Source organism: Camelus dromedarius, chromosome 19 (genome assembly GCF_036321535.1).
Source record: "Camelus dromedarius isolate mCamDro1 chromosome 19, mCamDro1.pat, whole genome shotgun sequence".
Taxonomy (NCBI): Eukaryota; Metazoa; Chordata; class Mammalia; order Artiodactyla; family Camelidae; genus Camelus; species Camelus dromedarius.
In genome coordinates, this window is record NC_087454.1 from 25468230 (window position 1) to 25486867 (window position 18638).

The following is an 18638-nucleotide window of genomic DNA, read 5'->3' on the forward strand; positions in this document are numbered from 1 at the left end:
CTGCTGGGATGCAAGCAGACTGAATTGTAGCCTTTTTCCTCAGAAAACTGTTTTTCTGAATAGGCAGATAAGCACATGCACAAACACACATAAATGAAAACAGAATGAAACAAAAGTATTATTTCTTTGCCTGGGAAGGAAGACCAAATGAAAAGTGAAACACTTCATAAATGAAAAGCAAAACATGATTTTTATGTCCAGGGCTGCATTCCACCTTGGCAGCTTTGCCAAGGCCATCTCTAGGACCTACAGCCGTGACTTCTGGAAGGAGAATGTATTTGTATTCACTAAACTCCCCTATAAAGAGTTCACTGACCACCTTGTAAAGTGCATCCAGCTCCAGCGTACCTGTGCAGGTGATACAGGCTCTTGTGGTGGCTACCATGTAGCATCTCCACATGAGAAAAGTCAAGTGAAGTAAACCTGAAGTTCTGACTCCTCAAGGTATTATTTCAAGTTTACAGAAGATACCGAAGATGGTTAAAGGTAATCTTTAATACACTGACAATTTAAAAGTTAGTACCTCTTTACTTGATGTACTTGTCAGTGTTCTCAGAGAAACAGAACAGAAAGGATATCTAGATGTAGATAAGGACGTAGATGATGCATAGAGATTTGTTGTGAGGGACTGGCTCATGGGATTATGGAGGCTGAGAAGTCCCAGGAGCTGCCATCTACAAGCTGGAGACCCAGGAAAGGCAGTGGTGTAGTTCCAGTCCAAACCCTGAAGGCCTGAGAACCATGGGAGCCAATGGTGGAAGTCCCAGTCCAAGTCTGAAGTCGCAGGAGTTAGGAGCTGATGTCCAAGGGCAGGAGAAGATGCATGTCTCAGCCTAAGCAGAAAGCAAATTTGCCCTTCCTCCACCTTTTTTGTTCTGTTCAGGCCCTCGATGGATTGGATGATGCCCACTCACTTGGGTGAGGGCCATCTTCTTTACTCAGTCTACAGATTCACGTGCTAATCTCTTCTAGAAACACCTTCACAGACACACCTTGAAATAATGTTTGCCAGCTATCTGGACACCCCTTAGCCCAGTCAAGTTGACACATAAAATTAACCATCACACTTGGGAAGGGCATGACAAAAGCAGAGTTTGCTTCTTGGGGAATAGAGCAGGACAATTACATTTAGTCTCTTGGGTCCTTGTTTCATCTTGTTTAAATAAGCTAGTTAGAGCTCTTTGTTTAGATTCATTTACCTTATCAACTCATAGTAAGGTCTTTCACAGCACACCATTTATGTAAATAAAGCGACCCACCCTGGGGGAAAAAATTCCTTCGTGTGCAGGATTTTTTGTTTCAGTTATTTCCTTTTAAACCAAAACAGGACAAAGGCAGACTTATTTAATTTTTCAATTCCACATCTTTTTTCATTGCAAGCGAGAGATAGTATTTTTCAATTTCACTCTCCTGATCGCCCGCTGTCCCAGTAGGTCTTCCTTGCCTTTGAAGATCAGCACTCACAGTAGCACAAAGGCAGCAGTTGAATTCAGAGACTAGAGGATAAGCAGGTAGAGTGGAGGACTGGACCTTTGGGAATCCTCAGACTTGGGCAGGGGAGGGGTCACTGGAGAAGTAAGAGTTTCAAAACCAATTGGCTGATGCAAAGATCAGCTGGCCCAATGTGTCTATTTTAACTAATCACAAACATTGATCTAAAAATGGGAGACGCCCAGCAGGCATTCAGAATTCTAAATTTTTTTGAAAATGTGAGAATACAAAAGTGAATGTATAGTCTTTTAGGTTGATTTTGTGCAAAGTTTCGCATTCTTATGTTATGCCACTGTTAGAGACAGAATACATGGGTGTACCCTTGGTTTGACTCAGTGTATCACTTCTGAAACTCCTACACTTATTTTTAAAATCACTTATTCATCTCATAGGTGTCCTGAGAAGATAAATGAATATCACAAATAAGTTAAGTTACTTTCCTTTCTCTGAGTGATTGTAGTTATGGAAGTTTAAAAGGATTAATTAATCCTTGATTGCTTCTCTTCCATGTGAAGGAGCAGAGCTCTGACATCCACTTAAGGAATATCACTTGATTCTCCTCGTTTGATTGGAGGGACCCACGTTACACGCTCAAGGCTCTACAAAGTCATGACCCATCAAGTTTTGAAAATTAATTTTTGTTCATTACTTCCATTTTTATAAGTAAGGCTTCCTGTACAGCCCTTACAGTTCTTAGTCACTTGTCCAATGTATCTCCTGGTTTCCACTTAGGAATGTTACATTCTTTGTAACATTTATATAGCAATGAACTCTTTATTTTTAGGTGACATCTCTGAACCATAAATACTTCCGCACACACTTGGAGGAGAGTCTTTCCTTGGGCCGACCCCTTCTCGTTGAGGACATTCGCGAAGAGCTGGATCCAGCCCTAGATAATGTGTTAGAAAAGAATTTCATTAAATCAGGCACCACTTTCAAGGTGAGCTTCGAAAAAAGAAAGGAAGAAAAAAAAAAAAAAAAAAGAAAGGGAAGGAAAAAAAGAAAAGAACAATGGTGACATCTACTTATCTTTCTGAGCACAGCAGCCAAGACAGTTTCTTTCAGGTGATAGTATTTGACATGCTGGAAAAATTATTTCCAAACTCATATTCAGTGCTTCCTTTTTTAAAAAAATTGTGTATAAGAAATACAGAGGGAGAACAATACCTTGGTAACCATAGCCATTTAGCTGAAACTAAATAACATATTAAGGAAAGGCATGGTTGGTTACAATAATAATATATTAGTGTTACACATAAATTATGTATATTTTAGCAGGTCTGAGAAAGTTGGTTTTCAAGCTATATATACATCTATACAATAAAACCTGCATTTCCTCACTGGAGAAATGGCATTTTAGTACAGTCTACGGACATCGATTTTATTTCTCTCTTTATTAGCTTTCAATCCAAACTCATGGACTTTGCTGGGAGCAGTGGAGTACCGTTCCCAATCATTAGTGATAACATGAATTGTTTTCAATATAAGTGTTTCTTTTTTAATTGCTTTCATTCTTTTAGCTTCTTTGGTTTTATTTCTTGATAAGTGACAGCACTTCTGATTGAGATTTTTTTGCCTTGGACAACGAAATTTCAAGAATATCAGTGAATAAGTAAAGAATGCCAAATTGCTCATTAAACAAAGATATATTTATTTAGAAAAATTTTCTTCATAATGTGAATTCTTTTGCATACCGTATTTAATATGCCAAGCATGGTTGTAGTATCTTCGCTCCTAAAGATCTTTTAAAAGACCCCGGATTCTTATTTTCCATGTGAGGGCCATGGTGCCTGAGAATTAGTGCCTTAGTTACGTGGTTGTCAATCACATACAGAATTAAAATTAATTAAAAATCTATATCATTTAAAAATGTTATAATTTCCACCTGAGTTTTAGATGGCAAACCGGGTTGTTTTTAATATACTGCAAATTGTAGTGTTTAAGATAAGTGCTGTCTTTCTGGAAAAAAAAAAATTGGCATCTTTTTCTCTGTAAATATCATGAACCCCTTCTGTTGTGAAATGTGCTTCAGCTATGTCTGTAAAATGCAAAAAAAAAAAAAAAAAAAAAAAAAAGAACACTTCTTATAAACACAACAAATTTCCATAGTAGGAAACAATTTCCTCAGGTGGGGAAAAACAGATTTTTAGATGCATCTGAGTTTTCCTTTATCAACATATGTTTTGGGTAAATTTTTTCATTTAATTTGCTTGGTGTTATGGCTAAAAATATTTTCAGGCAGGACACAAATCTAAATTATTCTACAGGAATAGGTTTATTATTTAAGATAAGTGATTATAATTTTACAACTTGATTTTTGCAATTCATTTAATTTTTACAGCACTGACCTTTGGTAAATTCTCTACTAAAATGAACCCAAATTCCTTGTCTTGTCCTTTATGCTGCTTTTAAAATTTAATATTTGAATTGATATAGGTGAAAGTCGGTGATAAGGAATGTGATATCATGGATACATTTAAACTTTATATAACAACAAAGTTACCAAACCCTGCCTTTACCCCTGAGATCAATGCTAAAACATCAGTCATTGATTTTACTGTTACCATGAAAGGACTTGAGAATCAGTTACTAAGGAGGGTAATTCTAACAGAGAAACAGGTAATAATTTCTCAAGGTAAAGAACTTCTACTTATAATAAACTATAATAAACGTTTAAAATGTATTGGGAAATTGTTGAGTATATGGAAAAGAAAAAATTAAGCAAATCACATTTACCTTTGTTAGCATAGCTATTTGTTTTGTAGTCTTAATTCCTATTAAGAAATCATGTAACTCACATCTTCTTCAACCCCAAAAGCACACATGTACACACACACCACTCTTTCTACTTCTGACTTTAAAGCTTTGGGTACATTGACTTTCATATCTATAGCCCTATAAATGCATAGTCTTGGGTACACCTGAAAATTTCAATAAAACAATGAACCTAGAGAAAAAGAAATCGCTCTGAATCAGTGTTATTACCATTGTAGTAGTTTCAACTACTACGCTACAATAGTAATTGATAATACTTGATTGGAATTGATAGTACTGCAACTTGATAATCTCATGATATAGGGAACCATACTTTTAATTAAATAAATTTGCACTGAAGCAGGGAAATTAAGAATAATTGAGGATTCTAATAAAGCAAAGAACAACTTAAGGCTGGAAGATTTTAAGAGACTGATAGAAGGTTAAGTTTTAAGATAAAGCTCAGAAAACATTAAATGTTACATATAAAATGTTTATATACTTGCATTGTATAAAATACATTTCCATAGAAACTGAGAAAGTTTATAATTGCTTAAATACCACTGATTTTAGTATTAATGGCTCAAGGAAAAGGCAAGGTTAGAAATACAGAGACCAGAGAGGCATAAAATGGGAGGTTGCGGAAAAGAATAGTAGAAGACTTGACAAGGAAAGGAGGAAAGGAAGAGATACGGACACATGGCTACAAATACAGAGGAAAGACATTCAAAAAGGGAAAGAGAAATGATACTGACACCAAAGAAATAGAGGACTCAGTAAAATGAGAAGTAAAATCCTACCTGGTTAAGAGATGGCTAACTTGGGGCAGGCCCTTGAAAGGCGGCCAGGCCAGTCTGGTGGAGTGAAGAGGCCCAGGCCCTGCTTCCACTCTCATTAACTATTTGATAATAGTTTCTAACAAACTCCTAGGGCTTCTACAATCTAGAGAGGGCATCATCTCACTTCCACAGTCAGGCAGAGAGCATGGGCCCCCTCCATAACCTCTTAGGGCCACATGGTGTCAACTGTTGAAGATTAGTCCTTCCTTCATGGTCTACCTGCTGCTGTAGGTCTGTTCGAGAGGATGCCTCACTGGTCCAGATCCCCCGTACAGGCTACACTAACTTCTGGAAGGTAGGCCACAGCACTGTCTAAGGTAGACTACCCTCCATGTCCCCAGAGCCCCCCACACCCACTCTCCTAGGCCTCAGCTTCCTCCTCGAGAGATGCACTACAATGCTCACACCAACCTTGCTAGAAAAAAACAAATGACACACTTAATCTGCAGGAGGACTGATTTAATTCTGCAAAGTGTTATTTGAAGAATCTAGGGGAAGGGTACATGAAAGTCCATTGTACCAGTCTTGTGAGTTTTCTGATAGTTTGGAACTTTTTGAAAGTATAATTTTGAAAATACATCATTTATGTAGAAAAATACATACCTTCCATACATCCAATATAGCCCATCTGGTAGAAGGAGATGCAAAGCAATGGAAAATGGGTTTGTATTGGCAACCTGCTGTGTCACACTGGGTATGTGGTGTCCCTCTAGTCAGGTCCCAACCCAGGGCCTCCACTTGGCTTCAGTAGCTTCTCGGTTTCTTGCCATTAATGCCTCTTTGTTTCTACTACTTCTGACTGCAAGTTAGCATTTATCTGCACTAAGGCAGTGTGTGGGAACAAGGCCAAGAGAATGGGATACCCTAATTTAAATAAGTTTAGAGCTGAGAAGAGAGCTAAGCAAAATTATTTTAGCAGTTATCTCAATGGAAACTTAATGCTAGTGGGCATAACTTTTAAAACAAAAGAGAAACAAAAATACAGATAGACAGATTTAACTAACAATGATAATTTCTTGTCATTTGAAAGGCACTTTGGTTTAAACTCTTAAAAAGGAATAACAAACACTGGTAAGTTGGATTTACCATAATAACTGGTAATTACAGTTCTGGTGTTATTTGTTTTTTAATAACAGGAGTTAGAGTCTGAGAGGGTTAAACTTTTGGAAGATGTGACTTTTAATAAGCGGAAGATGAAAGAACTTGAAGATAACCTCCTCTACAAATTAAGTGCCACAAAAGGTATTGTGTTATTAAGAAGTAATCACATGATGGATTCTGAATAAGGATTTCTTGTACCCTCTTTTCAATGCCCTCATGATTACAGATGTTAAGAAACAGTTGAGTTATCAATGCAGAAACAAGCGAGGCAATTTCCATCTAGACATTAAAGAGAATCTGATTTTTGAATTAGCAACTGGAGTCTGAGCATTTGATAATAGCACAGTTTTCTTGATATAATTGCTCTCTCCTGAGAAAAATAAGGGCTCCCAATAGAGCTTGGTAACTCATAATAGGCTAATTTGCCTAGCCCGAAGAAAACTAATGTGCTCAATCTATTTTTTTGTTTTTTTAGATTGACTTTGTCATTTGGTGTTGAAATGCAATTGCCACATCAGTTATGATGTGTGTCATCCTGTCAGAGACACTTGAGCAGCCAAGGCCCAGTCACTCTGGACTTGTCTTAGACCTCCCACCTAGAAGTCAGAGATAGGCTCTCCTCTGGACAGTCAGGTCATCATATGACCTCCTGATTTCCTGATTTGGGGATGTATGGCTCTATAGTAGGCAAATTATAGCAACCTAAATTCTACCATTCATTAGAAATCTAATAATGATTTTTTCCCAACAGCACTTTAACCCTTGGATATAAAAAAAAAAATCTTAAGTGTTACTCTCACAATACTCTCTAGCACTTTAAGGTGACCTCAGGGAAAAGCCCTTTTATCTGCCTTAATTGCACTGCTTGTGCTGGTGAAGTTTGCCTCTTGATCCGTGACATCTCCCAACCATGTGGATGTCTCTGGGCATGCTAAATATTACTAAAGAGGACTGACAGAGGGCTCCTCCTATGATCCAGCCAAGAGTGTTCTGGATCCACAACCCTCTCCTGTGAGGTTAATCACATCTTCCATAGGGACCTAGCATGCCGGACAGAGTAACTCAGCACCTTGCGTAGCACTCACCTGCCCTCCAGACTTCTCGGGTAGGCTGGAGCACTCACTGCTCCCTGCAGACATGGTGACTGTTAGCTCAGCACGTCCAAAGCGTCTTTCTGTATATTAAAATTGAGTTTATTGGCACAGACATGCCATTCTATTAAAAACAATAATGAAGGGTAAAACTCAAAAAAAAAAAAAATCAGGATTTTTCTTCCTGGGCAAACACTAATGCAATCTCCCAATATACTCGTTAGAGACACAGAAGGACCAGAGTTCTCAGTGGCAAGGACGGCTGTACTAAGGCAGGAGTAAAGAATGTACGACTTCCCTGCAAGCTGGGCTGTAAGACAGGCGGGAAGGAAGAGCTCGTGACCCCGTGAGGGGAGCCACCAAGATGATAACGGAGGCAGGCAAGAGCCTCCGCACAGAACAAACAGCGGAAGACGGAAGTGTTCCTCAGACGTCTGAAGACCAGTCTTGAGGGCTGCCTTGAGAACTGCCTTTCTCAGACTCTCAGGCAGAGTAGGGAGTAACCCCTGGGCAGGAATGTTTAGAAGGGTTCAGGTCTCGGATGGTCGTTGGACAAGGAGCCTTTTGGTGTCTCACGTTTCTGCCCCTCCACCCTGTGGGCTTTTAAGAAGTCCAGCTGGAAATTCACGGGGTGATGGCAGAAGTGATGCATCTCACTTTGCGTCTTTCCCATCTTGTGTTCTGGAGTTCTCCTGTTTGGTTCTTAGGTTCCTTGGTCGATGACGAATCTCTCATCGGCGTCCTGCGCACCACCAAGCAGACAGCCGCGGAAGTCAGTGAAAAGCTACACGTGGCCGCGGAAACGGAGATCAAGATTAACATGGCTCAGGAGGAGTTCCGGCCTGCCGCCACCCGCGGCAGCATCCTCTACTTCCTCATCACAGAGATGAGCATGGTCAACATCATGTACCAGACCTCACTGGCCCAGTTCTTGAAGTTGTTTGACCAGTCCATGGCCAGGTGGGGCCTCGCTGTATCCCCCCTGCCCCCAGGGTTTGTGTGTATTCCGAGTCTCTTAGAAATGGATTCATACTCCTTTGATTTTTAAAACATATTGCAGATCTGAGAAGTCTCCGCTACCTCAAAAGAGAATTACAAATATTATCGAGTATCTGACGTATGAAGTTTTCACGTACTCTGTCAGGGGCCTGTACGAGAACCACAAGTTCCTCTTTGTGCTGCTCATGACCTTAAAGATCGATCTTCAGAGAGAAACAGTGAAGCATAAAGAGTTTCAAGCTCTCATTAAAGGTGAAGGGTTTGGGAGATGGATGTGCTGTGTAAAGGAGATTGCTTTTGATAAGCTCTTTGATGTACGGTAGACCCATTCTTGTAATGCAGAGAGGAATTCAATTCTGATGGAAGTGAAGTTCTTTGTCTGTACCTCTTTTTTTTTTTTTCTTTCTCCTGACTTCCATTCATTTTGCTCTGGTTAACTCAAGATGATTTCTCAGGTCTGTGTTAACTCTGCGATTTTCAGTTATATAATTAGATTCAGTTTGAGCATTGCTGCTCGTGAGTAGGAGACCTGAATGCCAAAGGGAAGGATCTGGGTGATGTGCTTTCTACTGCGAGGGAGCAGTTCCTCGAGCAAGGGATTATAATGACATTGAAGACTGTAGAAAAGGCACACTCTTGTGTCATGTTTGAAGTTAATCCTGTTCATTGCTTATCTCCATGTTAAAAGTGTAATTAAGAAGACAGAAGTGTGGTATTTTCATTCAATTCAAGTAAACAAGTACTTACTGAGCACATACTGTGCAAACCCACCATACTAGCAGTGTTTGGGATACACGGATAAACCAGACATTGTTTTAAGAGAAATAACAATCTCCTAATGCAGATGAAGATAACTGGGGAAAAGAAGGGCGGATGGAAGAGGGTTCCGGGCACTCAACCAGGTAGGAGCTTCCCCTGTGTTCTGCTCAGAGCCACATCCAGCATGGAATCTGCATTGCAGCACTGGCAGACGGGGGTGGGTAGATGGATAAATTGGGCAGGCAGGAGTGTGGATATGGAAATGCTGAGAGGGCTGGTGCACAGCGAGGGCCTGGGGTCCAAACTAAGAAGCTGTAAGGCAAGGGAACTCTGTAACTAGAGACAAAGGACCAGCCTCTGTGGATAGCAACCCAAGGCCCCGGTAGTTCAGGTAGGATTGGTCATAGCTCAGAGGATCCCAGCCTGGGACTGAGACAAGTAGGGGATAGGGGGCAGCCTGCAGATCTGAGTCATCATCCCCATCAAGTCGCAAACCCACCCCACGCCTCTCCTCACCCAGCACACCTAGCCAAGCCAGAGCTATTCCCTGAAAGAGACTGGATGCTTTGAGAGAAAGTGTGTAAATCAGAGGAGACTGAGAAACACAGCAACACTGTGGGGAGGGAATTTATGAGGAGGATTTGATTTGTCACAGAAAATAAAGAAGGCTGCACATCTGGGTTGTGGTTAGAGCACATCTATGACCCCATTTCATAAAACTGGAGAGTCAGGGAGAACCAGATTGTATAGGTTTAGGAGGGTCAGTCAGGAGTTTGGATTTAATTTTGTTGGCAATAGGGAGCCATTGAATGCTTTATGAGCAGGGAAGTAGCATGAGCAGAGCAATGCTTTAGAAGATTAATTTGGAATTTTACGTTAGGTTGATTGTCAGAAGTACAGTCAGCACAGCAGTAAACGGTTTTTAAAAAATCAAAGCTGATTTATTGTACAGTTTATATTAGTTTTGAACTGGCTTACATTTTGACCAAACTATTTTTTTAAAGATGATAAGACTTTGTTTTTAATGTTTTTTATAAAGTTAACAAATATGGCCCTTAGATTTTTTTTTTATCATTTTGAACTCAATAGTTAAGGGAGAAAGAAGAAAGACTTATTTATCATAACAGAAATGTTTGATTTCCCAAGAGTGACTCCCTCTGTATCAATTTCTGCTTATTTTCTGCAATATATGGAAGGTGCCTTTGACTTTCTTCTTCAAGCAAGAATGTCAGAACACTTTGAAAAATGAAACAGATACCAGGGGCACTCCTGTGTTATAGAGTAATTGATATACCTATTTCCCCTGCCTGGTTATTTTAGAAAGATACCATCTTTCTTTTGTCATAAACCATGGACAAAAAGACACCTTAGGGGGTCTTCTCTTGCCTTACAGGTTGGATTGGACCCGAGTCTTCCAAAACAAGGGAGTTAATGTCAAAATAAGAGCTAATGATTACATAGCTCCTATTGTGGGCCAAGACTGTTGTTAGCTTTCTACATACATTAATTCATTTAATCTTCATAGCCACAGTCCACAGCCAATGGATTCTATTATTACACCCATTTGACAGGAAAGGGAACTGAGAGAAATTGAATTCTTTGTCCAGGTTTGTGCAGCTAGCAAATGGCAGAGCCAGGATATATGGAGGAGTAGGGTGGGCTGTGACTGTTCTGGGTTAGTTTAGGTGCATGATGCGTTGGAAACACTGATGTAGGTTAAATGGCCTCTCCTGATGTCTTTGAAGTGTATGGTCACATGAAATCATTTTTCTTTTCTGGAAACAACCAAGAAGAAAAGGGACGAGTCTGTCTCTGTGTTAGAGGAACAGAATCCCTTAAATCTGCAGGTGACTTTCTCTAGGCCTTGCCTCTCCCACAGTAAACTCAGTGTTAGCAGAAATGGTGCTAGAATAAGGCTTTCTCTTTCCTAGGGTTGCTGGGGGTAAAGGGTGGTGCGTGGTGTTGGTGGAAGAAGGTTTACACCTTCTAAAAGCATTGTGGCACTGAAAGCCCCTGACCCCATGGTGGAGCTAAAGGGTTGACATGAAAGGAGGACCTTGGCTTGTTCACCTTCTCAGGAAGACGCTGGAGGGGAGAGCAGAGACCTGCATCCCCTCCATCCCCTCACCATCTCCGTTTGTGCCCAAGGGTTGATAGGTGAAGCGGAGGGATTTGATGAGTTCTTCAGGAGGATTATGAGACTTAAAAGGTCAAGAACCGCTGTTTTGCATACATCTGAATTAAACTACAGAGCTGGCATTATTATGATAAAACATTACTAAAGAAAGACATGCAGCAGAGGAATTTTGAAATTCAAGATATAATCACATGTCTTGGATGTGCTCATTTGACTTGTGATCTGCTTCAAAATACAAACGAGTGCTATCACTCACATCCTCCACTTGTTCGGTTTCCTCTGCTTTATCCCCAGTGCCTGGAATACGCTGGATAGAGGTGGCTCAGAGAATATTTGTTGAGTAAATGAGTGAACAAATGGTTTGAGCATTGATTACCCCTTTAAAAACCCACCGATGTGTTATACTGCTCTTCTCTTTCCCTCCCTCCCTCCCCCTACCCATCTATCCATCTTTTTAACCTGGTAAAAAATAGTATTAAATATTAAACTTCTGGAGGAGTGATGACTGAGAAGTGATTTTTAAAATCATACGTGAAAAGATCAACCTATATTCATTGATATCAAAATTGTAAATTTCAGATGGTTAAAAAAAACAATAAAAAGCAAACATCTGCAACCACCAGAGAAAAATTCTTTGCAGGGAAAAATGACAGGGAGTTACTATCTGTATAAGATGATGTAAATCACTAAGACTGGAAGAAACCGTACCAAAAAAAGATAACCTCATTTTCTGTAATGTGATTATTTTCCAATTTTCCCACTTTTTCCCTATAATATGCTTATCTCATTTTATTATTTGGAAAATAAATTTCTGAAAAACCGAGCACAAGCTGACCTGATTCCCACTGATGCCTTTCCTCAGGGGGAGCAGCCCTGGATCTGAAAGCCTGCCCTCCCAAACCATTCCGCTGGATCCTCGATATGACCTGGCTGAATCTTGTGGAACTGAGTAAACTTCCGCAATTTGCAGAAATTATGAACCAGGTAATAAAGGGCTGGGAAAGAGTACAGACCTGTAAACCCAAGCACACCTACCTGGGCCTTTTAAACTGGGGCCTCCTGGTGACAAATCCTTCACCCAAAGAAGTCACCACAGTAGGGTAGCTTTAGGCTCTAAATGTAAACACTGTGGTTATGTTTAAAAAGTTATCTGCCTTATAAAGAATAACCTTCTTAGGTTATTCAATTTTAATTGGATATATTCCTGAGGCTTGCTAATTAGCGTGTTTGCTTTAGATATCTCGTAATGAGAAGGGATGGAAAAGCTGGTTTGATAAAGATGCTCCAGAGGAGGAAATCATCCCTGATGGATACAACGACTCGCTAGATACCTGCCGCAAACTTTTACTTATCAGGTGAGAATAGGTGTTATCAGAACTAGAAGCATCACTCATCGTAGTGTCAAATTAGATTCCACCTCAGTGAGTTTACTTCACTATGTCCCAGTAGTTACTGTAATAAATATGTGTGCTTCCAGTTTGAAGTTTTGGATGGCAATTCTTTGGTTCCTTAACAAGCAAATGAAATGGTGAAGGGTATATTTTGACAACGTATTAGTGATAGTGCTTTTAGCAAAACAGAGAAAGATATACTCTTACAATTCACTTGGCTCATTTACCATTGAGTGAATCATTAATTGTTGAATTTACTTGTTAAAAAGAATGGATCTCACAAAATTACAAAGCAATTTGTTTTTAAGCTAAAACCAAGAATACTGTGCTATTGAAATGTTGTATAAGTGTTGTTTTGGCTGTTAAAATGGAAGCAGAAGTTTGAAATTGATATTGAGGAAGAGCATTCTTCCTTTTCTTTTCTTTTCCTTCTCACCTTTCACATTTTCTCAGGTTGCAATAGCTCAAAGAGGGCTTCTGTACTGGAAGATAGTGTGTATGGGCGGGGGTGGGTATGTGTTTGGTGGGCAAGGCAGGAGGATGCAGTTGGGTGAGATGAAACCACCAAAAGGATAACAAAAAGATGTAGGATTATTTTGGAGTAGTTTTTGTCTTCCCTTAATGTGATATCCGTGAGTTTTTTCTTAGAAGAAGTTGTTTCCTGCATGCTCTAACTCTTGGAGAGCAATCAGAGCGATCAGCGACTGGGGCCTCGTGACCCAGTGAGTGGGAAAGAGCTACTTGTTTTTATTGGAATAGATGTCTCTTATCTCTTATCCATCATTTAAAAATTAATCTATGTCAAATGAATAGTGTAATCTGCTAGCAAGTAAGAATCTGCAGAGCTTGTCTGTGATCTAAAAGTATCAAACGACATTTATTTCATGTCCTGGTGTGTAGAATGTGCTACAGTGCAGGCTACACAGATGGGATTCAATAAATTCTTGCTGATCAAGCTCCTTCTGACACCTTTGGCGCACTGATGTCCCCCTGGAGACTGCAGAACCCCAGAGTGTGCAGCAGGTCGGCCCCCATCATGTACTGGAGCTGACAGAGGCCACCTCTCCCTTGTGTCCCTGCTGAGTGCCCTGCACCAAGAGTGGGACCAACGTGAAGGAGTCACTCTGTAAATGATTGTCAAAGAATGAATGTGTTCCTGTGTGTTAGTTTGAATGAGGAATTGCTTACATGAGGCTGATAGCCTAGTTACTAAGGATAATCATTGTTTAAAAGAAAAAAGAAAATTAGTTAAAGCTATAGAGTAATTGCTGCTACTTCTGAAAATGAAACACTTGGATCAGTTGACTTCTAAGTCCACTGCCTAGACTGGCTCTGTCCTGCTCCTTGCCAGTGCGTCAAAACCACGTGATTAAACTTACACTCCCCCAGGGATAGAAAACCTTGCCATCCCTCTTATGCCTCTGCCTAAAGGAGGATTAGCTTGTTACCTCTGTGTTAATTAACTCCATGTTCTTTATGTGCCTAGAATTAGATAGAATTAAAAAAAAAAACAACCCTGAGTTTATTTCCTCTAACTTGTGTGCATTTCTAGGTCTTGGTGCCCAGACCGTACTGTTTTTCAGGCAAGAAAATACATTGCAGAGTCTTTGGAAGAAAAGTACACAGAACCAGTTATCTTAAATCTGGAGAAAACCTGGGAAGAAAGTGATACACGGACACCTCTGATATGTTTACTGTCCATGGGATCCGATCCCACAATTCAGATCGACGCGTTGGCCAAGAAACTGAAGCTGGGTATGATCAGCAATCTATGAAATTTAGCAAACCTCTGTACTTTTGCTTCAGATTTTGCCTTTCATAGTTTTTTTTAGCTGATTATTATAAATATACGCACAAAACTGAGTTAGAAAAATATCAAACTGCTTCCTCTTTCTTCCCTTTTCATTTCTCCTAGAATGAGAGTATGATATAAATATCTTTGTGCAGAGAGGAACACACTCATCTACTATATACTGATTTTTTTTTAAGTTGTAAGCAGATTTCCGTACTACACAGATAGTGGACTAGCAAGAATGAACATACGGGAGCAAATTTTATTGCCGTGTCTATACAAAATTACAGCAAAGTCTATTTTGTCACAAATTGGAAAACTGTAACCATTTTATTGTAATGCATAGTAATTTAGGGATTTATCCATTCATGCTTTCATTCTATAACCCCTTAGTATAAGCAGTGTGCTAGATTCAGGGAGCTGAGAGATAGCTACAAAGTAGCTGGGAAAGACAGACGTGTAAACAGGTAATAGAAGACACCATGACAGCAGCTGTAACAGAGTTATGTAGTCACACCCGATGACAAGATCCAGAGCTACTCAAACTGCACAGGATCTAGGGGAAAGCACCACATTGCTAATATGTTGAGTAGGATCTGAGAAATAGATAACATTTTACAGGTGGAATTGTGGGAGAGAGAAGGAAAGTTATTCTAGGAGGAGGAGGCAGGGCGAGGAGTTATAAACACATAAGTTGTGAGAGCAATGGCTGAGTCAGCAGGACTGAAGGACAAGGACTCGCCTGATGCGGAGAGCATCCATCTCTGATAGGATGGCTGTTTACAGGAGGGCGGTTTACTCTTCATCCTCTGAAAATCTGAATGTTACTAGAATTGCCATTTGCAGTCTTCCAGGTTCAGATCTCTATATCCATGCCTCATAGGGTTAATCACTTATGTCTTTATAAAGATTATAAAAGTGATTGATTATGAATCACTAAATCTACTCTATGAAATAAAACTTGAGTTTTATATCTAGTTAACATAAACATGATGTAAATCAATTTAATTATCTTCCAGTATTTGCTGCATGTCCCTCTGCACTAAGAAGTTACTGTAAACCCTTAGCTGATGTTAGCATGGTCTGTGTTCACTCTGTCTTTCTTATCTGACTTTGATCTGTTAATTGTCTCTACACCGATTTGTGTCCTTTATGACTCAGTTAGAATGGCCGCTTTCTTCTGTCTGAACACTGATACCCAATGCAAAGAGCTACTAGATTCCATTGGCAGGTGCTCATGGTTAAGTCTCATTAACCACCTTCAGTGTTTTTCTCTTTCATTCCCACTCACTGACTTTAGTGGATGAATTAACCAGTTACCTGACAGCGACTTGAGGAGTAGGACTGGATCAAGTAAATGTTTGTAGAAAAGAGAAGGAGAACTTCTCACTATGGAACTTGTCAGACTCTGCAATGAAAAATTTGGAGCAAATAAATTCTGCACAAAAGCACTGAGTGCCTGGGAAAGAGGGAGAAAAGAGATAGATTTAGCATGAGAAAACCCTACTAGGAGCCCGGGTGAAGTGAGAAAGGGGTCCTGGAGGAAGGATGGGTTTGAAAACAGAATCCAAACACAAATGAAAGAGAACAAACAAATAAAATACAAACCCACAAATATACAAAGTAGGAATGAGAAGATGAGTATAACAATGTATACAGGTGAAAAAATTTAAGTAGTAAGAGAACGGTACATAATGATGGCATTAATCTTTAAAATCTCTTTGAAATGGATAACATTGTAGAAAAATACAAATTTATAAAAATTTCTCAGAAAAGGTTGAAAAACCTGAATAGACCAATAATTAAGATGAGAAAAATCAGAAGCCAGAAGTTTTTAAAATTACTACCTCAGCGAAGGCTCTGGGCTTGGATGATTTTTTTGGTAAGTCCTTTGCATGCTGTATTCCATTCCAGAGCATAGAAAAGAGGTACGTTTTCCCTTTAAGGGAACAGCATTATCTTGATATCAAAAACAGACCAAGATAGTCACTGTAAAAAAGAAAGAAAACCACAGATTGATCCTACTTACTGATATAAATATAAGGACCTTAACCAAAATGCAAGCAAGAAGAATTCAGTGTAACATTAAAATAACATGCAAAAAATAATAATGTGCCTTGACAAAGTAGGATGCATGGATACATCTGAGAAAGAGACAGTATTAAGAAATCTCATCATAGCAATAAGTGAAAGACATTTCCATAAGTTATTTCATATAATTACCTTGATAAGTGCTAAAAAGGCATTTTATAAAAATTCACCATTTGTATTTGGCTTTTAAAAAGTGGGACTAGAAGAATATTATATCAATATGATAATGAATATGAACTTCAAACAACATTATGCTTCCTGGTGAACAACTAGAGACATGCCCGTTAAAGTCAGAAACAAGATAAAGATTCTGCTGTCACCGCTCTCACTTAGTATTGCTGTGGAGGGTCTAGCTAATGTATTGTAAGAATCATAAAAAATGGAAACTACTGGTAAGGAGAGACAAAAATTATCATTACTCTCAGTGTAATTGTCTAACTAACGAACACAAATGAATCAACTGAAAAACTATTAGATTTAACAAGATAGTCCAATAAGAATAAATTTTTAAAAAAAATCAATGGAACATTCTTAGAAAGTAAAATGTAAAAATCTCATTCACTGTAGCAATAAAAGTAAAACTGAGAAACAATCTTTAAAATAACTATTAGAAGAGAACTATAAAACTTTCCTAGAGACATGAAAGTAGGATAGAATAAATGGAGAGTTAAAACCACATGCCTCAGTATAAAGATTCAATATTGTAAAGATGTCAATAGTCTCTAAATTAATCTATAAATTGAATGCAAGTCTAATGGAAATTCCAACAGCATCTTTTCCCTAATTGGTTAATAGAGAGATCTTAGATCATCTAGAACAATAAATGGACAAGAATAACCAAGAAAGCTTGAAAAGGAAAAAGAATAATGGGAACAGGCACCATCAGATTTTTTAAACTTTATCAAATGGCAATAATTTAGTCAGTGTAGACTAGCTCAGAGTAAACAGATCAATAAAGAAAAATGAAAGGCCCCAAGTTAGACTCTAGCATATACAATAGCTTAGCCTGCGATAAGATTCACATTTCAAATCAGTGGAAGAAAATGGATTAGTCAGTAAACAGTGCTGGGATAGCAGGTCAACTTTAGAAAAAAAGAAAGAATTTTACCTCACATTAAACTCTAACGTACATTTTAATGATTTAAACTAAACTATAAAAGAATAAGAAGAATATATTGATACTATTGAGGTAGCTAAGATTTTCTTAATCATAATACTAGAGCCCAAAGCCAGAGGAAGAGATTGTTTGACTGGATGAAGTTTTAAAACTTCTGTGTGTCAAAAGCATCATAAATAAAATTAAAGCACAAACTGTCGTCGAATCCAAGTTCCTGGGCCCATCACACAGTGAGTCCAAACCAACCGAAACACCGGAGTTTGGAGCAAAGAAAAGTTTATTGCAAGGGAGAAAGGTTTACTGCAAGGGTCAGGTTAGGAATATGGGAGGCTCATCCTCAGAAGACCCAAACTCCCCAACGATTTTGTGGGCAAGAGTTTTTAAAGGCAAAATTTGGGTTGAGGACTGCAAGGTGTGTGACTTTCTTCCGATTGGTTGGTGATTAGGTAACAGGGTGGAGTTCTAGGAATCCAGGAATATGTGTGTGTGTATATATATATATATATGATGAATCTTTAAAATATTTGTGTGCTTTGTCCCAACCATTCTACATGTACAAATTTCTCATAAAAACAAATTGAGAAATACACATCAAGATACATATACAAGGATGTTCAATCTAGTACTATTTATAATATTGAAAGATTGAAAATGTTTTAAATATACAGAAGGGTAGTGTCTGAATGGACAGGAATGCATCAGCATGATGGAACATTGTACCGCCATTAAAAACTTTTCCCAATAGTATTTAATGACAAAATAGTCACAACATACTTTTTCAAAGTAGAGCTATAAAATGACATGTATATGCATTCTTATACATATATAATTTTTTAATATCGATAGGCCTACATCTTTTATTCAAAGCCCTTGGGTCAGATACATTGTAGAAATTAGAATTTTCCAGCTTTTAGAAAGATAGTATTTCATATATAATACACTGCAGATGAAATTATTAATATTCATAAAGATAGGGATAAATAGAGACTGTAAATAGCCTCTTATCCATTCAGGTCAGCTTTTGCCACCAAAATGATTTTGTAGCAAAACTGTGAGTTTTCAGAATGTTTTGAATT

The 18638-nt window shown here is 38.7% G+C and overlaps 1 protein-coding gene across 1 annotated transcript in view; it reads left to right on the top strand.

The window, feature by feature from the left end:
* The window catches only part of DNAH8 (dynein axonemal heavy chain 8), a 211713-nt gene that overhangs the window by 145532 nt on the left and 47543 nt on the right, over nt 1-18638 (top strand). The window contains exons 74-81 of the mRNA XM_010977286.3: nt 2276-2431; nt 3928-4110; nt 6221-6326; nt 7984-8236; nt 8337-8527; nt 12034-12155; nt 12408-12526; nt 14115-14317. Coding sequence (XP_010975588.3) covers nt 2276-2431; nt 3928-4110; nt 6221-6326; nt 7984-8236; nt 8337-8527; nt 12034-12155; nt 12408-12526; nt 14115-14317 — 1333 coding nt within the window. The remainder of the gene's footprint in view (nt 1-2275; nt 2432-3927; nt 4111-6220; nt 6327-7983; nt 8237-8336; nt 8528-12033; nt 12156-12407; nt 12527-14114; nt 14318-18638) is intronic.